The 26,018-nt window shown below is 31.0% G+C and overlaps 1 protein-coding gene across 1 annotated transcript in view; it reads right to left on the reverse strand.

The window, feature by feature from the left end:
• The window catches only part of LOC143044488 (prolactin-releasing peptide receptor-like), a 30,258-nt gene extending 6,137 nt beyond the window's left edge, over window positions 1-24,121 (reverse strand). Inside the window, exons 1-2 of the mRNA XM_076216534.1 lie at window positions 22,907-24,121; window positions 3,397-3,618 (exon numbers count right to left, since the gene is read on the reverse strand). Of these exons, the coding sequence (XP_076072649.1) occupies window positions 3,397-3,618; window positions 22,907-23,740 (1,056 nt within the window). The 5' untranslated portion in view covers window positions 23,741-24,121. The remainder of the gene's footprint in view (window positions 1-3,396; window positions 3,619-22,906) is intronic.
• Window positions 24,122-26,018: the final 1,897 nt, after the last annotated feature.

Genomic DNA, 26,018 nt, shown 5'->3' on the forward strand with positions numbered 1-26,018 from the left:
CGTTGATAAAATAATAGGAAGATTAAATGTCAACCACCTAAGAACACATTAGCGTCAATAGGCTTAATGTCGGTAAATACATCTTAAAATTAACCTTAAACTAAGTAGGAAAAAACATTCGTTTACAAAAACTTATTAATTTAATGTCACAGATATTAACATGCCGTTTTTCCACATAAAATAGAATAAACTTTTTAAGAATGGAAAGTGTTGAGGACTAAAAAGTAAATTAAACAAATTAGTAAGAACCTCGTCAGAGCTTGTCAATGTTTATTTGACATTTACAGGAGTAGATGCGTCTGGAGTACAACATTTTAATCTATGTATCTATCATGATTAATTCATCTAAAGGAGTCGAATTTAGTACTCTATTCTTTATAATTCAAAACTGGTCTTTACAAGCGCCCATTTCGATCATGATAATGGTATTTTTATTTAAAGACCACCACTAGATGTCTTTAGGGATATCGGGGATCGGTGTGATTTTGTGGATTTACTTTTCATTTTCATCTGTTGGTACGCATACATATCTTTTTTTAAAACCCCGCCTTGTGCAAGATTATTTATTTTCATATCTCATTAGTCCAGGATATTCTTTTATAGAACTTTTCTCCTTAGTAAATCAAATGGTCGTCCATTTACTAATTTTATTTTTATCTCTTTTTTGTACAATCATTACTAATTTAAATGAAGTTCTGTTGTTGAAGGAATTTAAATGTCAGATTCTTCAGATAATTCATTGCGTTATGAAAGAAATGAATCGAAATTGGACTAATTCTGTTTTTCTGTCTTTAAGCTTTGAATGATGAAATATTGTGTACAGGATTAAACTTTAATATTGGAATAGAAATAATTGACCAAGGAAGCAGATATTAGAAAAGGCTTTACACATGGTATAACTCATTTTCACTTTATTTTTATGTCAGTTATCTTGTAATGCATCAATGCATTTGAAATCTCAGCATTCATGATCTGGGAAAATCGTGGAAGATACAGCAATTTCAGAATCTATTGCATCCTGGGTATTTTATGTTCGAAAGTGTGCACCAAAACGGTGTGATTGGTTTACAGCGTTCTGAAAAATGAAGATTCAACCAATGACTAGATTCTCTTTTCAGTTTTGGGTACGATAAATAAAATTACCAATAGTATTTTTAAAAGATTTTAAATGGCTAATTTTCCCTTTTCTAATTTGCTACGACTTGCTATCTGTATAGTTCTATACGACTTGCTATCTGTATAGTTCTATACGACTTGCTATCTGTATAGTTCTATACCATGTCTTAAATACTAATATCTTTTGCATTGGCTTTGTATGCACGGTGAAAATGTACGAATGTGAATTCTTATTTGTCATATCGAATCTCGAACGTTGTATTTAGAAGTTGAAATTCCATCTCAAATTCCAGATTGCAGATATCTATTTTCGAATCTGAACTATCAGTTTTTTTTTAATCATTGCTATTGTTGTACGTTGTGATATTTTGAACAGACCTTACTGCTATAGTCAGTCGCAATTAGAGTCTCAAAAGTGTCTATAATGGGCTTGATAATGTCTCGTCTGACTTTTCATTTAGTTGCTACATCTTGTCGGAAATTTTTGCACAAGACGGTTATTGACTTAAGCAGACATAATCAACATTTATGTAAATAAAAAAAGTCCCATGATAGTTTACATCCAAATAACAACGAAAATCTAATTCAATTATTGAAGCATGTTGTAAAAAGTCTTCCGATTTAAATGAATTATTTGTCAATTTGTCGATATATAGGACGTTGAAACAAAAGAATTGAAATAACAGATTCAAATTACATAAATAGTTTATATTTGACATGTTTCTACAGTGACATTATTAATGTTATTAGCCTTGTAAATACTTATAATTTGATTAATAAAATGTCTTTACACACGGGGTTTCAAATTTATTGATTCTTAATATTTACACATCTTCACGGAGCGCATTAATTTGTAGAACTATAATCGCGTTGCAGACAATAATCTGATCATTAATTCTTAACAGTACTTCATAAACTATATTTAGATATAATTACAAGGAAATACTAGTATCACTAATAAATCAACGTGTATTTCTGTGACAGGAAGGTATCCCTATAGATTTATCAGTTATACTAAACGCAGATGTATCTTGCTTTACCCTGAAATTTTCCTAATTATTGACAAAAAAATGAGGGTATGGCAACCATACAGTCATATTTCATCCCGTGAAAGCTTCAACTATATGTCGGACTTTTATATATTGTTCCCTTTTCCATTCTATTTTTTTGTCATGTTTTGATAAGATTTTGTTTACATGTATTTCATCGTTTTTCGTGTTTTGAAATGGCATTGTTAGTTTGTTTTCGATTTATGAGTTTGAATATCATTTTGGTATAAGTATCCAAATATCAACTTTATATTGCAATCCGTAAAAGAGTAAAAGTTCCCATTATAGGTGCGATGCATTTAGTTATTATTTTGTGTTTTCCCAGTAGGCCTTGGTGATTTTGTATACCGATAGTTCTTCGTCGGTCTCAATGATTTTTGAACATCTTCATTTACATGTTGGCAGCTATGCTGTTTGATATTATTTTTTACTCCGTGTTGAAGGTCTCACTGTGACTTTGAGACGAAGAACAGCAGTAGAAGCGCTTTTACTTTGCTTAAGGGGGCTCGCGGGTCTAAATGAAATTTTTTATTTAATATAGGATTTCGCTATATTTTTCTATAAATGAACTTTATCTTATCCTTAATAGAAAAATGAAATAAAAAAATGGGGTCACCGTTAATTTACGCTCACAATCTGACTTCGAAAGAAGCATACAATTTTGTCAATGTCCTTTTTTTTCTGTTGAACTAATAGGAGAAATAGCGGTAATATCGAAATAAAAAAAGAACTAAATTACAGAAATCGTTTAAAATTTACAATTATTTAGTTTATGTACAGCTTATTCGAAAACAACAATAAAAAATATAGGTCACCGACGAGTTAAAAAAGATATTTCAATTTTAATGCCAAAAAATGGCATTTTTTCACCAAAGGGAGATAATTTAGAGCTTTTTCAATGATATCGACATTTTAAAAGTCACTTGGGGTCAACACGAATTGTTTTTTTGGAATGCTTTTTGTACCATATGATAAAGTAACAACATCTAAAGGTAATTTTTGAAATACGGTTTTTAGTGTACGATGACTTTTGCAATGACTCATTTACAGGGGCTGTTAGAAATTGACCTTGTTTTAATTAAATTTGTAATGTAAAATAAAAGTTTATTTTTTTTCTAAAAATCTTATACCCGCGAGCCTCCTTAATGCTTATTATGTGTTGTTTTTGTTTGCTGTCCACAGCATGTACTGATATATTTATTTTTATGAGTAATTTTACGTTAGAACTTACCCGAAAACTTTCATTAGTAAATCCATATATAATTGGATTGGCAAAACTATTACTCATAGCTAGCCAATGGGCTGTTAAATATAATCCTAGAAACACATAATATTCTTTCTGAGACTGGAATTTCATTATTTCTGGGTTGGTATCTCTGGCCATATTAAGTCCGTGAAGTGGCAGCCAACAAAGTCCAAAAATAGCTACAACTATAACCAACATCTTCACAACCTGTAATAGCAATTAAGAAATAATAGGTAATGTTATACGTAAAAGAAAAAGAAAGAAAGTCAGGAACCTGATGCGGTTGCGTCATTCTTGAATGCCTTACGATAACATAGGCACTTTTCTTCTACGATTCACTGCCTCATAAGCAATCATAATCAAAACGCTATTTTGTGCAGGACTTTTTACAAGTGCGCTTGGGATATTTTGTCATGATTTAACACCATATCCCTAATTTGCGTATTGTTCAGTACAAATGAGTAATTTTAATTCTTTCTGTCTTTCTTTCTTTCGGTATTTCATAAATATACATTTTCATGAACGAACTATCAATTAGATATCTAACATCTTTAAACTAATTTAAAATATGTAGATTACTGCACAAAAAAAAACACCAGCAGACCGTAGGCTATTTTTTAAAATCAAGATTCTGCATTTCAGTTGATCACCCTCGCCAACAACCCGGAGACTGAAGATGTGTTAGATGTGTATCTTTTATTGAAATTTTGATGGGATTCGTGTTGCTAAATATCTAGTTTTTCTACGTTGTGGTTTATGTACTGTTTTTTTGTCTTGTGGTATTTGACTTTCTTTTGTCATGGCGTTCTCAGTTTATTTTTGATTTATGAGTTTGAATCACCCTTTGATATCCTTTGCATCTCTTTTACTTGATATCAAATTTAACCAGGTGCTTCGCAGGACGCATCTTCATACGACCGCAGAAGTCAAACCCTGAACAGTTGGTGCAAGTATGGACACACCATTCAAGCTTGATACAGCTCTGAATTTGGATCGTGATCAAATTTTTGACATAATATGAGTTTCTGACACAAAACAAATGTCAAGATCTTATAAATCTATTGCGCGATATTTTGCAGTTTAAGATTTCTTCTTCAAACTTTTCAAAAATTTGGAATTTGAGAAATTTGCCAAAAAAAATTGAAAACTGCTACCCCTCCTTTTTTTTTGCAATTAGTCCATAACTTGACATTTCTTCACACATAATTTACAAGAAGTGTAAGGGAGGAAAATCGGAACATATCCAACATTGTATGCTAAATGTTTTTGGATTACCTCCCTTACACTGCTTTTAAATTGTCTCAATTATCCATTGACCAGAAAAACCTAGTTTTTCCCCTTTTTTTGACCCTTTTGCCCATAATTATAAAACATGTGGAGCGATAACCCCTAAGGTCAAAACTAACCAACCCTTCATGATATGGAAACTTGTGGTATAATTTCAACGAGACATACACTTAAACACAAGTTATTGTTTGAAAACTACAAAAATGCTTATTTTGGGCCCCCTTTTTGGCCCCTTATTCATAAACTGTTGGGACCATAAGCCCCAAAATCAATCCCAACCTTCCTTTAATAGTATTGAACCTTCTAGAGATCCATTAACTAAAACAAATAATTGTCCGGAAACAAAATGTGTCTTCGGGCGACATGATACCATTATACGACGCAAAACAATTTTTTGCGGTCGTATAAAAACCGAAAAAATAAATAAATTGAAAACTAAATTTAATTTTTTTTTTTGAATCTTTATAAACAACTGTTTTTGATACGAATCTGTTTATTATGAAACATTTACCACACATTGTAATCGTCATGAAACTAATATATTGCTATTAGATAAGAAACCATAAAACAGTAATTTCTCAGTTCATCTGGATCGCCCCGTTGAAATTAAAGCAAGCATATGATACAATCTTTAATTCATAAAATTAACTTTATCTTTCTCTGTTATATAATCAATTACTGCATATTGTGAATCAAGAGATTTGTAATGCCTGTTGCATTTAGATAATGATATGGGATTAATATCAAACATTTTTCGATAAGCATTAAGTTAGTACTTATAGATTCAAGACGAATCGAACATCTATTGATTTAGCATTTAGAAAACAATTCATGATTCAAAAGGCGATTTAAAAATTTACTGGTTAATACAGTATTTTGAATATTTACTATTATACAGAATAACTTTCTTAAACAACTTTTACACTCATAGTTGTATTCCTATCGTAAAATTCAATGACAACTAAACAAAACAGCTCAAGATCGAAAACAAACAAAAACAAAAACCCAAGGGGTGACTTATGTGCTCTGGGATAGAAGCATTCAACACCTAACGAGTTGGTGTAGTTGGATAGAATACTACGCTTTATGAGTTTTATATATGTTTCCTCTAAATTTCGGAATAGTGGTAAAATGTATCGATGAAGTCAAAACTACATGTTTTGTGCTTCATAAACTTATAAAACTAATTTGATCCTGGAAAACTTATTTCATATTCATTTTCGTTCAAGATATCGGTATAACTTTTTTCAAACCTGTACAGCATGCTTGTAGGTAATGATTCGTTTCAATGCCAACTAGCTGTTACATAGTTCTTAGAATATTGAACTCCAGAACACTCTTACAATACCTTCTGTTTACATACAAAATAAGAAATTAGCTATATAAGTTCAAAAGACATTCTAACCTTGCTTTCGTTAGAACATAAATTTTCTTCTTAGTCTAAGAAAGACAAATAACTTTTCTAAAGATAAGTAATAACGGGAGGATGATTTATATTATCTCTTTTAGAGAATAAAGCTTATCTTATCTTTGATATGTTTCGTGTGATCATCTAATTAACCTAGAGCAGCATAACTGACATGCACCTCAAAAATTCATCTACACACAAATGATATGTCATGAATCAATACAGTCCATTACACCAAAAACTTAATTGTATTATTGGTTATGAAGAAAACAGTTCGTTCGGGTTGTTTCTTATGTTCATTAGCCTCCAAAGAGAAACGATACGCCAAACTCCAAATCAAAAGTAATGTTTAGCTCTGGCAGTTAACTGCTAAATCAACGATTTATGAACAAATTTCTGTCTGTAATATTGACAAAAATTGCATTTCAAGTCACTTAACATTTCCTAACATTGATGTTTTGTCAATTTCATAATCAATGATGAAGAAGAATATGAGGTCAAGGATCGGAGAGTTTTATTTACATATTTTACACCATAGATTACACAAGCTCTGTTTGGCATACCCCTTCGGGTTTTTCATTGTAAATAATCTTCAACTTCGTCCTTTATTTGACCTTCCAACTTTTTTTGATTGAGCGTCACTGATCAGACTTTGGTAGACGAAATTCGCGCTTGGCGTTCAAAAATTATAAAGTTTTAAATTTGATGAGATGGTTTTTGGTAATTGAAGGTTAACTTATTTGAATACAGGGAAGGACAATGATTAATATTAACAAGACAAATATTCAAAGGAGAATTTTTTTATTGCTGCTATTTGTCTTGTTAAATGAAATATGGAATAGATAGGTATGATTGGTGTATAACGCCCACTGTCAAATATTTCATATATATCAAAACGAACACATATTGATTTTACACTGAGCCGGATCTTAAGTTTTAGGCATAAGGTATGAAGTCAAATGGAAGACATGTCACCCTACCTATAAACATGTCTTTGGTTTTCATCAAAACATTTCATATGCTAAGCCAAAAAGCAGCACATACTAAATTGGAGATGTAATAACTGTGTTAGTAGGACAACAATCAACGGTTACATCCATCCCTATAAATGAAAAAACAACAATTTAATAATTCCACAGCAACTCTCTGCAAAAACCGGTGAAGTTAACAAAATATTGTGAAAAGAAGAATGTCTGTTTTCCCGGATAGCTTCTAGTCTTCATCTCAGCAAGTAATCAACTATAGGAAGGATTTGTCTCTCTTTGTAACTACCAACGCCTCTAACTTCTGCGATACTTCTTCGTTAGCCAGATCTGTCAATTTCAGTGTGAATCAATCTGATAATTTCTAGACATATCAGACATTATGACGTCGTTAAAATGCTGAAATAAGTGTAAACACTGTCGGTAGTGTAGGTTGGTCTATCCGCTTATCGTCAATTAAGTTTTCCACCTTTCCCCACGATTTGTTTTTTCTTCTTAGATAATTAAATAATTCGATTAAAAGAGACAAATACCATTATTAATACAGTTGCATGTGGTACAGTTATTGTTTCGAATAGAATTTGAAAAAAAACAACTTCAGTATTAGTTGGCCATGTATACTGTATAAAAAGATGTTCATATTCTGTAGTGATTTTTAAGATGTTTAACCCGTCATTGTTTTCGGTCTAGACGATGTCAGGACGATTATGTTTCACTTGTTCTGTTGATTAAAAGAGCTTCTGTCAGTTTTTATGGACCCCTACCTTTTTGAATAAATAAAGGCAACAGTAGTATACCGCTGTTCAAAAGTCATAAATCGATTGAGAAAAAATAAATCCGGATTAAAAACTAAAACTGAGGGAATCACATCAACTTTCAGTTGAAAACAACAAAACAACAGATTTTGGTATTTTTGCTCTTCTTTTTCATCAAATTCCAGATATCGTAAACCTAAAATAAGAATTCCATAATGTTGGTAGTCATTTAACAAGTTTATATAGAGAGCATAGAACTCCATCAAGTTTCAATATTATTCAGTGGTATAACATTAATGATTTTACCGGTACATATTTGCACCATTGGATATGTCTTTAAATAAGACTCTTAGAAACATTTTTTGTTTCTTTTGTCTATATGATACTTGTTTTGTGATTTTACTCGATTTAAAGAGTCAAGGCCTGTCACAATGATTTTTTACCATGTTGTGCCTTACACAACAATTCCTTGTTATTGAACGGGGTTAGATGCTCACACTCATGTTTATATATCTGCATCATTTTATTTATGTATGTTGACAGTTGTTTTCATTGCAGTGCAGTGTTTCTGTTGTCCGGTTGTTTTTCATCATGTAGTTCAGTTGTAAGTTGTTGTCTGTTGTTATGTTTGTTTTTCGTTAATTGTTATAGCATAAATCGGCCATTTGGTTGAAATACTTTAACATTTTGTCATAACGTGGTCTTTTATAATATATAGTATATTTGTTTTATGTATAATCTTGTCTCATTGGTCATTGTTGACATCTCGTCTCATTGGTAATTGTTGACATCTGTCTCATTGGCAATCATACCACATCTACTAATTTCTATATTGAATAACGCGTTAGATTTTGTTTTGAGGAAATGAAAATAAGATGCCAAAATTTATTCGCATTAATGAACTTGAACTATAAAACTATTGATGGTTCTGTGAAAAATCTGATTTACTGTGAAGAATAATTTTCACTATCTGTCTATTGTTTTTATTAACCATATCAATAGTCCCTGTGTGGCCTGTTAGATATTTGATTGAATATTTATCCATTATAGACAGTGTGAAGTAAAACATACTATCTCAGAAAAACAAAACTCGTCAAGGGAAATATTGAATTGTGATATCAGAAACCGACAACGATAATAGCTGGAGGCGATAATTTTCATGTCTGTAAAACTAAGGTTAAAACAGGCTGATCTTTTACGTCACAACAAATTTGTCAGATCTTAGCAATGTCAACTGCTATAATGTAAACCATCATAACAAAACTTGAGCTTGTACATTGGGTTGTAGAATCTTTATTTTGTAACGTTTGTGGTCTCCAGACAAAGAAGATATATGTAATTTTTGTTTTACTTTTTTTGTCTTATTGATGTTTACATTTCATTTTTATTGACACCAAACGAATACTCTTGACACCATTGCTTAGTTCTTAGTTAAGTGAAAATGTACTAAGGGGCCGACAAGATTTCCCTTTGAACCCTTTTTCTATAAAATAAATGTGCTTTGTGTGCAAACATAGCGGTCTAAATTGAAATCTTTTCCAAGGTTAAATGATAAAGGAAAACAATCAAAGAAGGACATCCGATATTAATATGATGTATGCAAAAAAAAAAGAAAGAAACAATAGTCAAATTAAAAACACCTGATAGAGAAACTTTTATAAAGATGATTAACATGATCCCCAAAAATTGAGGGTGATACCAGGTTCTAATGGTTAACCGAAACTGTTTAACTTGAGATCATGATAAAGCACATTCCACATTCTATGATAGATCAGAATGAAAAAAAAAAGATGAACAGTCTTTTGCGGTATAACAAATCATTTTTCGTGAGTTTCGATTAGATACATAGTGTATCGTTGAAAACAATGAAGTGCGTCCAAAGTTAGGTAGTCCGCCAGCTTCCTAGTAAGAATGAAAAGAACACTTTATACATTGTACGCATCCAAAAAGATTCTCTTGAAGTTCATTAGAAACGCCCAAAGCTTTATAATAATAAGAACCGATACTCGAAGATGTATATGATAAACAGGACCATAAAATTACGACGTAAGGAACATATCCGATATCATTTGTGAAACGGTTATTCCATAACGGTCAACCAACTCGTGATGGCGTCCGTAAAATTTACGATGGGATGATTTCAGCTTCACCATTTGGAACTCTTGGCTTAATAGCTTCCTTGTGAGCAGCAACCCTCTTTCAAGAAAACCATGATAGGAAATGCAAGCACGGGAATATCGGAACAATTGGGAGATATATACCCCGTATGCAGGTGCTGCTGGAATGTTGCTACTCAGAAATGGAAAGTTCACAATTGAAAAGCTGAAATCATCTCTTTTGTCGTAAAATTATGTTTTCAACCGACCCTCATTGTCAATTTCTAGATGTAAGTTAAGATATGAGGCGGATTTAACTGTATCTGTAGTATCCTTTATCTCTAGCTCGATGGGATAGATGCGTTCAACATAGTCACCAAATCTTGAATTATTTAGTGAAAGAACATCATCTATATAGCGGAAAGTAGAGTTAAAGGATATTGCTAACTTCTTATCTTTCTTCCTTAGTAGTTCCTGCATGAAGTCAGCCTCATAATAATAAAGAAACAAGTCGGCAAGTAGAGGGGCACAGTTTGTTCCCATTGGAATGCCGACAGTCTGTTGAAAAACACGTCCTCCGAACGTAACAAATATGTTGTCAATCAAGAAATCAAACATCTTGATAATATCAGTTTCAGAGATTTTTTTGTTTGAATCAGAGTGATCCTTTACAAAGTAGGATTTATTCCTCCCTAACACAAGATAATTGTATCTACGCTTGCCATTCTTTTTTTTGAATTGTGTCGTTACTCAAACACTGGAATTGAACCAATGATGTTCAAAATGAACATAAAACTTTTTTTTTTATTAAATTGTATACGTCCGAACAACCTTCTTTTAGGGAAAACCTGATGCGATTTTAAGATCTGTAATATTGCTTCAACTGGGAGATATTTAAGTACGAAGTGAAAGAGCATCGAGGACCCAAAATTCACAAGGAGGTATTTTTTTCATCGGGAGTAAAATTCTTAGTATAATATTTAGAAAAAAATCAAAAGTTTTGAATGCATTTAATTTATAATCATGTCCATATCAATAATAATGCATGTCAACACAGAATTGCTAATACCTGGATGGTGAGACCTTCCCATTGCCAATAAGACCGTTACGTAATTTTAAAATATAATTGAACTAGATTTATCAATAACAATTGCAAATTTACTATTTGCGTGTAATTGAAGTTGTCCTAGATGTAGCAGAGATTTCGAAAATCTATTTGCTACTACATATTTTTTTTAACTATCTTTACAATACCCTTGCGACAAACTACAAGATAACTAAGCAGTCATAATTGCTTGTGATGGCAGTAGCCAATAATAAAACTATTTCATTGCATCACTGGGATCCTAAATCGTCATCTGTAAGGGAGATGACGTAATATGCATATGATGTATTATACAGAGACTTGCATTTACAAATATAAGAAAATGCAGATAATATAGTACAAGAACAAGTCAGTTATACTTTTATTTCTATTTTAACACTTTTGATGCAACAAGTTAAGAATTTATGGTGGGGTTCGTGTTGTTTATTCTTTAGTTTTCTATGTTGTGTGATGTGTGATGTGTGCTGTTGTTTTTTTGTCTTTTTCATTTTTAGCCATGGCGTTGTCAGTTTACTTTTAGATTTATGAGTTTGACTGATGATGTAACAAGTTAAGAAAAGAGAGATAGATATGGAAACAGAATGTTGAATACAGCTAAAATATATGTTTGACCTATTCACATGTTCGTTTTTCACATTTCCATCTACTAATTCTTTTTGTTTGTTCACACATTTTTGTCAATATAATAAAAAAAAATTGAGACCGTCATACAAGTTATAAGTTAAGCTAGATTTAAAACCAGGTTTAATCCACTATTTTCTACATAAGGAAATATTTGTACCAAGTCAGGAATATGACAGGTGCTTTCTATTCGTTTGATGTATTTAAATTTATGACGTTTGCAGTTGATAAGGGACTTTCCGCTTTGAATTTTCGTTACGGTTCAGTATTTTTGTCATTTCACTTTTCACAAATATATGTCAGCAGGTTTTTATTACGTGGTATCTGTCTAGCTAATAAATCGTTTACAGCAAATTACACAAAAGATTCAAAGCAGAAAACAGAATTAGTCAACTTTCCATATGAAATTGATTGAATTATATCGTAGAGAACGAAAAGATGCATCCAATTTAAAAAAAAGAATAAAAATGACCTCATGAAAAAAATTAAAATGAAATCGCCAATACTGTCTTACAATAAACTTTTTTTGAAGTTGAAGAAATCTTAGTTTTACCAATATAACATAAATTAAGAACTTCATAATGCAAATAAATTAAAAAAATGTATTATCCAACATATCAATACCATGTTATACGAAAAAAAAAATGCAACTAATATTAGGGTATCATTAGGACTAATTGTTCAACGGAAACACACTGGCTTAGTTATACAGATATTGAGAGGTCAGAAATAATTCAACATTATTAAAGTATCATAACAAGTGTTGACATCCATTTCTCTTTCGTTATAAAACACAAAAAACATTCTATCATTTCACCGAGTAAGGTAAGATATTTAACCAACCGGCATGGTTATATTAAACTTAAAATGGTAATTCATGGAGTTTATGTGTTGTGAGTTGATTTGCATCTGTTTTTCCATTAAAAAAAATCAAACATATGAAGACGAACTTTCCCTTCCAAAGGGATCTTAAAAAAATTAAACGTTATCTTTCAACGGCATCTTATACAGTAACACCATAGTGTTGTCATTTTACATACTTTACCATATAAGTGGGAGGTTTGTATGGCCATAAAACAAGGTTCAATCCACCTTTTTTCTCTTAAAATGTCATATGCCAAGTTATTAAATAGCCCATTTCTATGTATGTATGTATGTATGTATGTATGTATGTATGTATGTATGTATGTTGTTGTTTTCCTCTTATAGTTAATGTGTTTCCCTCGGTTTCAAACTTTAACCATGTTTTTTTTCTCTCAATCGATTTATGGCTTTTGAAAATGGTACACTACTGTTGCTTTTATCAATTGTAAAAAGTACTGGTGGTGATTAATGGTTGAAAACAAGAGAAAGGGAAAGGTGACCTTAAAATCTAATTTCGTCGAGCTTGTAGGGAAACGCAGATACAAGTGTACTATGAGACTTTGAAAACAAAACATGTTTTGATTGAAATATTCTTTCCGTGACCTTATTACTTTTATATAGCCTAAATTACTATCTATAATTTAAAGAATATTTTCAGGAATGACGCCAACTTGAATAATTCCCTTTTCCTTAATTTTGTAGTTATTGTTATAGTAACACCATGCGGTTAAGATATAATTATTATATATATTTAGTGTTAGAATAAGAAAGAAAAAATTAACCAAGAACCCAATGCATGAAAAATTTGTTATTACAAAATATGGTTTCATTTGTATTTCAAAGCGTAATTAAAAATTCAATTACGATGACGAATGCTTTGTTATCTTTCTTTAGATTGAATAAAATAGAATTATATGTTTGTGTGTTTGAACAAACAGAGTACAGATAAAACTAAGTGAAGCGATTTTGATTCGACTTATTGAAGTAAAGAATTGCCTTTATTACTTAATAAATCATTAAGGGTTAAACGCATTCAAATACAAAAATAGTTATATTTCTATAATTAATTTTAATTGCCAAATCGTCTTCAGATGTTACAAATGTTTATAACAATGACAAACCCGTGATATTATCTAATGGTCTATGCAATCTGCAATTATTTGACACTAGGTTAATGTTATAATGATAGATTTATTGTTTCCGTTCTGTTTTTTCTCCTCAAGGGAAATTAATACACCTGCTAACAACGGCACTTCAAAGTTGAATTGAAACACATTGAAATTTACTAACAGAGCTAAATAACGCTAAGAACAATAAAAAGTTATCGTGGTACATTGATCGCCTTTTAAGATTATTTTTCAATTTAAAAAGATTTTATGAAAGGTTATGACATGTGAAATAAAAGATTCCACATTTGAAAATTAGAAAATTAGAAAATACATTGACTATACTTATTTATCAGAGGGCAATTTATTCCCAAACTCTGAACAAATAATTTTATCTTACCTCCTATACATTTCTAGGAATATGATTGGTTAAAAGCGTCAGCGTGGAGACCGTGTATATTTCATATTAGGTTAGAAGGGAGGCGGGGCTAATTTCATACACAGTTAGTAGTGGTTATACGTGCCTTTATATTCCATATTAGATAAGAAGGGAGACGGGGCTTATTTCATACACGATAAGTAGTGGTGTTACGTCCCTTTATAAAAACAATCCTAATGCTAACAGTATTGAAGACTTGCTCATTTTGATAGGTCACTAGTCTAAATTTCACACGTTAACACATTAAGAGATTATCAAAAGATGACAGCAATCATATATTATCTGTTATTATATTAAAATTATAGAGAAAACAATGGAAAGTTAGAATTAAGCTAATTGTTTTCAAATAAACTAAAATTTTGAAAACTAATATTTCAAAGTTGAAAGTAAATTAAACTAAGGTTGAATTAGTTCTTGTTGTCTTGTACAAGCAATAAGAACAAACTTTGAAAAATAATTGCTTATTTACTGTTGCAAAAATATTACAACACATTTACCTCATACAGTTTTAGTCGGTAAGATAAATTCGTTACATAGTGCGCTTCGCTCTCACCACATATGGAATTTACAGACCCAATATATACCGTATTAGGTCACTATCACACTATGTAACTAATAGTATTCATTTATTGGTATTAAAAAAGATGCGAAAGATACGAAAGTGATATTCAAACCCAAAAGTCGAAAATAAACTGACAACACCATGCCAAAAAAAAAAAAGAACCAACAGCAGTATACAAAACACAACTTGGAAAACTAAAGACTGAGCGACACAAATCCCATCGGTTACTGTTACTTTGATACATTAAGAAAGAAAATGATAATGCTTATATAGTCGTTCCGTTACATCTACAAGTAAATGGCTTTTGAAATTACAATAACTAGTAAATCAAATATAAGTTTAACATGTAAATCAATTGTAAGATGGTTTATCATCATTTTTATTTATATTTGAAGGCCTGAAATACAATAAAATCATAAACAATGTATTAGCAATCAATAAATGTTTAGATGTTCAGTAATGAACATTGTTAGTCTATCATCAGACGATTTTGGCCAAGCAATTTGTATATTAAAATGATTTTATAGATCAAAATTGCAATATTAGTCGCGATGAAAGATACCCCGAACTTAGCGTACAAAGCCCATTGTTGTATTTCTACTATCGTTAAAAGAAAATAACACTTTCATATTTACGTGCGTTCGAAGTGCATTTCTAAATAGCTAATAAGTTAAACGCAATCAAGTGAAAGCTCAGGACGTAACACCATAAACACTTTGAAGAATTTACTAACGGAGAAGTAAACTATGTTATAAGGTAATTAAAATCGCAGATCTTTATAAGTTGGAAAATATAATGATTTAAGTTAATTGATTTTGTTTTTGTATTGTTCTGTATACATTTTCTGGTACCATATATTATAACAAACACAATGAGTTTTTACTGAGTTTTGAAGGAAACACAAAATGCTTTTAACGTGTCACTTTTTTTAATATACCATAGGTATTAGCTTTTACCCCTAATATAGTAAATATGACGGAAGAAAATCAGAGATAGTTCACATTTATGTTGATAGCTGTGTCTTATTATTGGAATATTTTTTTTTCTGTCTATGATGGTAGATTATTTACTGTTACAGGTACAAATTAGTCACAAACAAATGCATTGTGTTCCCTTTTGTGTACCGAATCATGATTAACTGTCTCCTAGTGTATATTTTTGTTTAAAACAGAATGTAATAAATTGTATGCGTCTGGGGCGCTTTTCTGATTAACAACCACCAGGAACGCTCAAAGCCAAATACTTGAAAGCTAAGGATAATATTAAAGAACAGGCAAAGAGATATGACAAAAAAATAATTAAAGGCAATAGCAAGCAAATGTTCAAAAAATGAAAATAAAATTAAACCTTAAAAAAAAAACCTTAACAAAAGTCAATACCAAAACCTCAATCACATCAAATGAATGGAAAGCAATTTTCATATTCCTGATCACATGATACACACATGTCCTTATGTGAAAATTAGTGGATTAAACTAGGTTTTAAAGCTATCTAATCCACTCGCTTGTACGACAGTCGTGTAAAACTCCTATCGAAACAAATTTAGCTAATTGAGTTGAAAACCTAAATAATTTCCAAATTTATAATCGGACAATTTAGAATGATTTATTTTAAATCAAGTTGATACTGAAGGGATAGGACAATGATGTACGAACAATAGCAGTGAAGACTGAATTTGTTGTCTACATATTTGCAGTTATAGTGGGAATTATTTAAATTGACAATGAAACTCAACAAAAGTACACCCACAGCCATTATTTGGTAACAGATGGCGAAGACTTCACAAAACAACTAATTTGGGTCTTCAATGTAGAAAATCTGAAAGTGTTATCAATCAGTTTAGACGGATTTATAAAAGTTTTTCAAATCTTGTTTCCGTATCCTATTTTTAGACTTCCAAGTAGAATTGTACTTCTCTGATGTTAATTATTATCTTTGTTGATATTGAGATAAGATTTTAATGAGCTCATTGTATAAGAACGTAATATCTTGAAATTTGCGTAATACATTCAAAGAATAAATCACATTGCTAGGTTTCATATTTCTTATTTGATCTAAGCGATTTGTTTATGATTACAGAAAGCCCGTTGATTTGCGAGACTATCGCACCAGTGGAAGTCCTCCTACTCGTTAAATATGACGTCTTCTCCATAAACGTTTATTACAACAAGGGGCAATGACGTCATATGGCAATGCAGCAGGTGGAATATATTTTCGAAAAGTAAAAATATACCACCACTGCAAGATAGAAGACCCCTGGGATACACATTTGTACTATAATGTAATGAAATTGAATCAATTTTTGAACATCATTCGTAGGAAGAGATATGATTTATCAAAATATTTATAAGTAACTCATGACCTGGAAAATAATCAAAATCATTACTACCAAATGTCTTTAACAGTTAGGCCACACCAATTTAATTTCTTGTTCTACGGATTTTTGGACTTCAAAATTTGGGGCGAGCGAGCGATTTGAAAATTGAAATAAAAAAATATTTAATTTGCAAATTTTTGAGGCGAAGCTTGAAAAGTAGAGGCGAGCGATTATAATTTTTTTTGTAAACATAAAATAGTAGGTTTTGACAATATTAAAGCTTAATGTTATAAATATCCCTTTTACATGTTTTATGAGGGATCAATATAAGTTATAATATATTTGTTTGTACAAAAGGGCTCATATTTTCTGAAAGAACTATATATCTATCTGGTATTAAATGGTCAAAACATGTCCAAGAATTTTGTAATATTCCTGGACTTTAACCATGTTAACACATTTACTTTAACAGTTTAATATTATTCAAAATAAGTGGACCCCTCTTTTAGAAAAAGTTGTTTAAAATATGATGCAACTCTCCTCTTTTTGAGTACAAAATTCTAAGTTTTCAAAGGTTTTGTATAGAAGAACTATACAAATCCTTGGTATTTCTATTTTCTTTTCTACATCAGTAAAATGACCCCTTGTCCATGTTGTCTGAGGGAGGGTTGTTCTCAACTTGATATAAATAACAAACACAGGTCAAAGTACGGCCTTTTACACAGGGCTTTGATACAGACCAAACAGCAGGCTATAAAGGACCCAAATTTATTAGCGTACACAATTCGAACAGGAAAACCAACGATCTAATTTATATATCATGTATATCCAAACGGGAAAATACCAATGAACAACATTACCAAACGATAACTGCTGAACGACAGGCCCCTCAATCAATCAGGACAGGTGCATAAACATGCAGAGGCTATGGATAGTTTTGTTTCGCCAGCATACAATATAACTGCAGTTGAAGGCAAATCCTTCAGAAGTTCTTTGTACTTTATTCTAACAACGAACATGTTTTGATAGGGAATATAAGTAAGGGGGAAAGTAACCAATTTTTTGTTCTTTACTCCGGTATTTCCGCTGATATAGATTTATATCGGAGATACAAATCCTTGATCGGAGCACTCCCGCTTTGGATAAGTAGGTTTCATGCTGAAACAAATATTCTCACAGATATTTACAAAGTGCGCTGGGGTGCTTTTATGTTTAAAATCGTTATATACAGGTTAGACTGTGATTTTAAAAACAAATGTTGATATCTTTTTATAATGTTTACAAAAAAAAAACGGTGCGGGAAATGGACATGATTACATTTCCGGATGCGGGAAGCGGGAATATAAAAAAAAATAAAAAAATACTGTTTTGAAAAAAATAGGTGCGGGCGGGTCCGTCGAACAAGGAATCAAATTGGTGTGGCCTTAGTATATGTTCATACAATAAATAAAAGACAAAACCACATGGGATTCGCTCTTTTAATAATATAAGACGATATTTCGACCTCAAAAAATCTTTTTGAAAGTACAAGGTCTATCGATGTTTTTCGTTGATTTAAATCCAGAGTATTTTGCCTAGATGAAATAATTCTATTAACAAAAATCCATCCCGATAAAAATATAAACCGAATTCTTGATCTAATATTATTTTCGTTTTATTCATTTCTATCTTCACATTTCTATCAGATCCGATAGATTCCATTAAACAATATCCATTTTTATACAAATGCTTGTATCTGAAAACAAGCAGATCGACCGACATTTTTTGTTTATCATTATATTTGTTTTATTTGTACATTATCTACGGGAAAAAAATTACGTTTTGTTGAATTTCAAGAATCTTTAAGTAATCCTCCACTCGGAATATTGTTTCATTTTTTTCGTTAGTATAACTTCTACTTTTACTGTTTCAGTTATGTATATCAACCTATGTGGTCCTCATGTGGTGACATGGTAGTTGGTACTATGCAATTCTATTCAATAAAAACTATCTACTAAAATAAATTAGTGCTATCGAGTTTGGAAATTCCTCGAGAATGGAAGAAGCTTATATGAGTAAGAATTTCAATTCCGATATAATACCATTTACCCCCATAAATACTAAAAAAAATTGAAAACGGGCTAATGAAAGTTATTGCAAAGAAAAAGGAAACCATCAACTTTCAACAATTCAACAAGAAAACCAAGTAATAGCCGGTCGTTCGGACTATGGACAACTTAATTTATAAATGTTGTCTCTGATTCAAATAGATAAAAGTATGTGATAAATCTAACAGTACTTCTCATTCAAACAAATATGACCATAGACGGGGTCGTCTTTCTCATTTATAATCTTTTAATTTTTATGCTATGAAACGTTTCACATTTATGACTTTTATAAACTTTTGGTAATAGCGCCACCTATTGAGAGTTTCCACAGAAACATGGGTTATGGTCGTTGTCATCAGTTTTTCAGAAACGAATATTGTATAAATGTTTAAGAACGTTTTCCGTAATAACTATCGTATCTAAATAAACGGCGATAAATAGTATTAAGTAATCGAATCATTTCAACAAAAAAACAAACAAAGTAATTCTACTATTTCGTTTATTAACTTTCAAAACTTCGCAACTGATAACCTTTTGACTTTTTGAAATGCATGAGAAAGTAAAGGAGCCTAACTAAGTCATTTTTTTTTATAAACATTCAAAGAATGAATGACATTGCTATGTTTCATTAATATTTCAGCATACGTTTTGATATATAGTGGATACATTTATGATTAAAGAAAGCACGTTGATTTGCGAGACTGTATTTCACAAGAGGAAGTCTTCCTATTTGTTGAATATGACGTCAACTCTATAAACAACATGTTCTATGTATATTACAACAAGACGCAATGACGTCATATGACAAGGCAGCAGGTGGAATATATTTTTGAAAAGTAAAAATATATCATCACTACAATTTAAAAGACCCTTGAGTACAGTACTGTTCTGTAATGTAATAAGGTCAGATATTAAAATATTATTCGTAGGAAGAGAAAGGTTCTTATCCTAATTACTATATATAACTCATGACTTGAAATATTATAAAATAACCAAAATGTCTTTTTAGAAAATCAGTATATGTTCATATAATAAGTAAACACAAAATCACAGGGCACTAGACATTTTTTTAATTAGACAATATTTGACCTAAAAAAAATCGTTTAACAGGACACGGTCTATCGATTAGTTTTTCTATAATTTGAAAAGCACAATAGTTTACCAAGATAAAAAAAAACCTTCAAACTGAAATCCATCCTGGAAATAAATTATTCTGATTTTGTTTTATCTTATATTCTTTTCGTTTACTTTCATTACTACCTATACATTTCAAATGATCCGAAAGACTTGTTTTCCCATAAACACAGTACATTATCTACGGGAAAAAACTACAGTTTTTGTTTAATTTCAGGGTAAATTAAAGTATTTATATCGAAGCAGTGGACTGGTACACTTTTTGCGTATGTATATAATCATTACTGTTTACTGTTGCAGTTTTGAATATCAACATATGTGGTCCCCAAACCAGGCAGAACGGGTGTTGGAAACATACAGTTCACTACAGAATATCTTCTAAAAAAAGTTATTAATATCGTGAGGTGACATTCCTCGAGAATACAAGAAACCCACAAGTCATAATTTCAATGCCAATATGATACCTATTTCATACCAGCCATACTATGAAATTATGAAGGTTATTAAGTTATAAAGATTTGCTAAAATGAAAGCTATAATGATTATATGGAATAAAAACAAATAACTAAAAAAATTCAACAAGCGAACCAAATAGCCGGTCCTTCGGTATTGGTACGTTTTAACTTAAAGATTTTGTCTGTGATTTCTAATTCATTAAGACAACGATGACCACAGACGGGTTTTCGTATCCCATTTACGGCACGTTACGTTTGCGCAGATTCGTCCTACATTTTCGTTAAAAAAAAGCATTACGTTTGCGCAAAATTTACCTATTGAAAAGTAACTACATTTGCACGGATTTATGCAAAAACATATGAAAAAAACTCTCAGATGAATTACAGGCAAATTTGCGTTTCATTTTAAAGTACTCGCAAATGTAGACCGCCCCCATTTATATTCTTTAGGACATTCCAAAGTTTTGATAACCAGAGCATCTATTGAAAGAAACATGTGTTGTTGGCAAGGTTATCATATTTGTTCCTGAATTTTTCAAGAACAAATATTGTACTTTTAAGAACGGTTCCGTAATAACTATCTGATCTTAATTAACTGACCTTAAGTATGTAGTATCTTATCGATTATATCAACAAAACATATTTCACATATTAACTTTCAAAACTTCACATGTTATTTGACTATTTGTAATAAATTTGAAAGTAAGGAGCTTAAAGACACTCAAACATTTTGTCAATATCGTGAAACGATAAATGGCTCACAATTTCCTGTTTTATCCGCAAGATTACACAATAAATCAATATTGGATTTTAAAATTGCAAATTTCATTTTCGTGTGACATCACACAAAAAGAAAAGTTTTGGTATTCATAACGATTTAAAACAACTAGAAAACCACAATTTTAATTTTTTAAGTACAAAGAAATTGTAAGGAAAAACTGTTACGTTAATAAAACAACAAATTTAACAAATGTTTGTAGTACAAAATTGTAAAAGAAATTAAAATTGATTGAAGGAATATGCACTTCCCACACACTCTATCCGATAGTCTCTGTCTATTTATCCGAAAACCATAAACTTTAACATTAACAATATTTCATGAATATCATTATTTCGGGAAAATTAATGATTAAAGAGAATTTAAATGAAGAAACATCGCTATCCTTCATTTTGTCTCTTTCGATATCTAGTGGGTTATAACTTTAATTAAGTTTTAAAGTTAGGCAAGATACCGCTTACAAACCCCTAATGTGTAATGCCTTAACAACGACTCTAACATCGGATTTTAACATAAGTTATAAAATGGTGAGTAGTAAAAGATGAGAAAAAACTTCCTAACCCTTCCGGAGAACCTTAGTTCTTCGCGTGTTCGTATGGTTCTTACTGCTCAATAGGTTCATGGTTGCTAAATTTCATACTATGTTTTTAATTACTTCCACTTATTGTCAGCTTGTCGTCTAAAGGTTTTGGATCGTCCCCCATTAAGTTAATATCTTCCAAATATTTCCAATTTTTTTTTAGCTATATAGCAAACAAACAAAACCACAGAAATACTTTTTATGAATATATTTGATTTCTAACGACTTTGTTTTACAAACTACGTCGATGAAAGTGTAAAAGATACATCAATACTATAAGAAGGCACATTGCGGGAGATATTTCATCCTTTACATTTCCAGAGAATTAAAACGATGCTTGATACCATCATTGAACATTTTAATGCATAAAGTGAAAGATTATAGCCGTGGTTTTATGACGTAATTCGTGGCAAGTGATTCAATACCACAATTTATACATTTATACATTTCGACTATAATAAAATACTTTTACCAGCGAATATATATAGAAAATATGAAACTTACACTTTTTTAGAATTTGCGCGTCTGAAACGTGTTTCTATTTTTACCCTCGCAAGTAACGGTCATACCCCAAAACAAATTAAGCCAACGATGTATCAATTACCCGAACAAGCGAGGAGATAAATGATTAAAGGGGACATATACGTTACAATTCGTGTGATGAAATTATTTTAGGCGAGGTTCTAGTTACATATACCCAAAGAGTAAAAACTTGAGTATATTTCTATTTTTCGGTTTAAACAAAGCTGGTAAAAATTTTGGGGAAATGTTTGCAATAAATTATTTCTTATAAAGCACAAACTAATATAAAAAGATTTAAAATGTGATTCCCTAATTTGGAGAAATTCAAATTTAAAATTCAACCTCAATTTTGGGCTAGCTTTGAAAACTATATTCTTTCAATACTTTGATGATTACCTTTATTTTTGCTCTCAGCTGATGCATGTCTCGTTCAACATGACAGTTTCCTGGTGCTGTTCTTTTCCATAGAATGATGCCGATGACCAAATATGTGATTGAAAGAATCGTTAATGGAATGATATAGGTCAGTAACAAAATGAAAACAGTATAAATTTTACGGGATAAATATGGCGGCCAATGTTCGTCACAAACAGTAATTTCGTTCGAGACTCTTATTGTTTTCCCTACAAATAACTGTATCGATGCCAAGGATATCGCACAAATCCAAACAATGCATATGACGTATTTTCCACGTCGGTAAGTCAATCGGCGGTGTAACGGAAACATAACGGCTATAAATCTATCTACACCAATTGCCATATTTGTAAATACGCTAGCTGCGACCGACAAGGGTTGTAGAAATAAGACAAGGGGACACATAATATCGGGGAACACCCAACGTTGGCAAATAACGTCCGCAAACGTAAAGGGCATGCAAAATATCGCCATAACTAAATCGGATGCTGCTAAATTAATCAGGTAAATCCGTAAGTCTGTCCTTGATCTTCGGCCCCTCGCGAAAACAATAACAACAAATAAATTCCCTGCTATGGATAAAAGAGTAGTCAATGAATATAAAACGATTAATCCTATGAGTCCATCTTCTGGAATTGGCGGATAAACGTAAATACTTGAATTATTCCCAAAACTTGACGAGGTATTACTTCCATTTAATTTCAAATCACAATTTTTACTAACTGTTGAATTATAATCCAGTAGACATGTTGAAATATTGATATAATTTTGATCAAGAAAATTTGTAGAAGAGTTATAATTGTTAATAAATGTCATGATTTATTTCCATATCTATAAAAAAATCGGGATAAAAGTAAATTCCTGATTATTTGTTTTCCTATAAGAATATCGTTCATGCTACAGAGGAATTTCTGTTGGAACTAAACATCGTCTGTACGTGGTATATGTCCGTAAGAATGAAGATGGGTAAAGAAGACATGTATAGTTGTATGTTACTTTGTCTGTAAATATCAATGTGTGTTTGTAATTGATTCTCTGATGTAAGTTACATTGAGGATTTACCGTAATTAATACTGAAGTAAATTTCTGTTAATACGATCAGCTTAATCTATTCCACTAGAGCACAGAATCATCCTAATTAATAAAACCAATATTAAGTATTAAAGATATAACTCGAATGTGATACATACTCCGATCGTATTTAGATTTACAAACGATTTCTGATACACTGATCGTTAGGTGTCTTGTAGTATTAATTTCATGTTGTTTTAAAAGATTGATAAACAATGACTAATAAACAATCAGACGAGCATGCTTTTCTATTACAAACGGTGCGTTGTAATTATTTCAAACAATTTCTCATTATTTACAATAATTTTTGGACTAATTGTTTCTGGAAATATAAACAAAACAAATCGAAGCACAACGTGACCCATCAAACTCTATAAGCATAAAACTTAACAACTCTTTCTGACGAATCGTATAACGAATAACGTCTAAAACAGTGCATAAAAGTGCAACTTTAATTTTCAGAAAACTTTAAAGTACATTAACATGTCAGAATTTGAAATCATCTGCCTCGTTAAGAACGATTAATAAATAAAACAAAAACCTGAAGCAATTAGCGGTTTTAATATACATGAAAGTGAGATCATATGCAATAGAATTACATGCAAAAGCAGGTTTTTATGTGCTTAATATCATTAATATAATGATTTCCATAGAACATGTGCATCTTGATAGTTAAATGTTTCAATGTCAAAAATTCTGCAAGAGAAAATAATTTCAAATCCTGGTTTAAATTCTTTAGGATGTTCGCTACTATTGTTTTTGATTTTTTTCATAATACATTCGGAATCTAGTTTAATCCATGTAGTGCCAAAAATGTGTGGAATTTTTACTTTTTGAAGTTCCGGTTGTTCATATACTATCAATCTTTTTAAAAAGCTTGTTATTTTTGAAACAAAGAAGTGAACATCCTTTATAACACTTGGGCCTATAAAAGATACATTGAGTCTAATGTAACGACAGTACACAGAAGAACCAGTACCCGTTAAAATAAAAACAAAAGCAAAGCAAAGCAAAACATAGTTGGTTTAGACTCGCCTGGGTTCCTAACATATATATATATATATATATATATATATATATAAGTTTATTTCCTCTATCATAGAGATTTAGTGTATATGACATATATAAATCAGAAAATCATATACGGAGGAATGGTACAAAGAACACATAATACTTGCAAAAAAATCAACATATATGAGAGATATCAGCGCGAATCACACAATCCTTATTTCGGGCGCATTACATTTGGGGATTAATATGCGTTAAAAATTGTTTATTTTAAAGGTAACACAGATAAACAGTGATAAGTATGACTATAGTTTTTTGTTATGGGTTTTGAACAAACTTATGAATTCGTTACCAATACCAATTTCACACATTCAGGTAAATAAGCTAGGATCCTTTTTAAAACAGTCTATCGAACTGAGGACAGGGGATTCTTAAAATATTTACTTTTATTGTGTATATTACTGATCTTGTTGTTATTTTTTATTTTCATTTTGTTATGTTGTGTCAAATACTATAAATATGTAGTTTTATTGCAATACAGATTTGAATTGAATTGAATTGAATTGATTTCATATTGAATTCTAAAAGTGATCATAAGAAATCCCGTTATAGCTTAACGCATACATGCACTTAATTTCAAAATATTTCAGAATAAATAGTTTTCTGTTTCCTAATTTTACCTGAAAATTATAGTTTTAGATTTACTGCAGTAAGTTTGTAAAGTTGCGTCAAGGCAAAAGCATCGAGTTTCGTGAGTCACAGTTTGTGTACAGCGGATTTACCTTTCGTATCGACAGAACACTTAAACTAATATTTCACTGCGATACATCGTGAATAATTACAAAGGTATTTCAGCAAATTCTCCATTTCCTCTAAGTTTTTGAGCGCCACAATCATCAGAAACCATGCGTACTACAAACAGCCCGGAATAATTCCACGATCACTACAATGAGGAATTTTATGCAACATATTCATGTACAAATAATTTTTTTTGGGAGGTTTTCTTAAAATATTG

The sequence above is a fragment of the Mytilus galloprovincialis genome, chromosome 9 (assembly GCF_965363235.1).
Source record: "Mytilus galloprovincialis chromosome 9, xbMytGall1.hap1.1, whole genome shotgun sequence".
Taxonomy (NCBI): domain Eukaryota; kingdom Metazoa; phylum Mollusca; class Bivalvia; order Mytilida; family Mytilidae; genus Mytilus; species Mytilus galloprovincialis.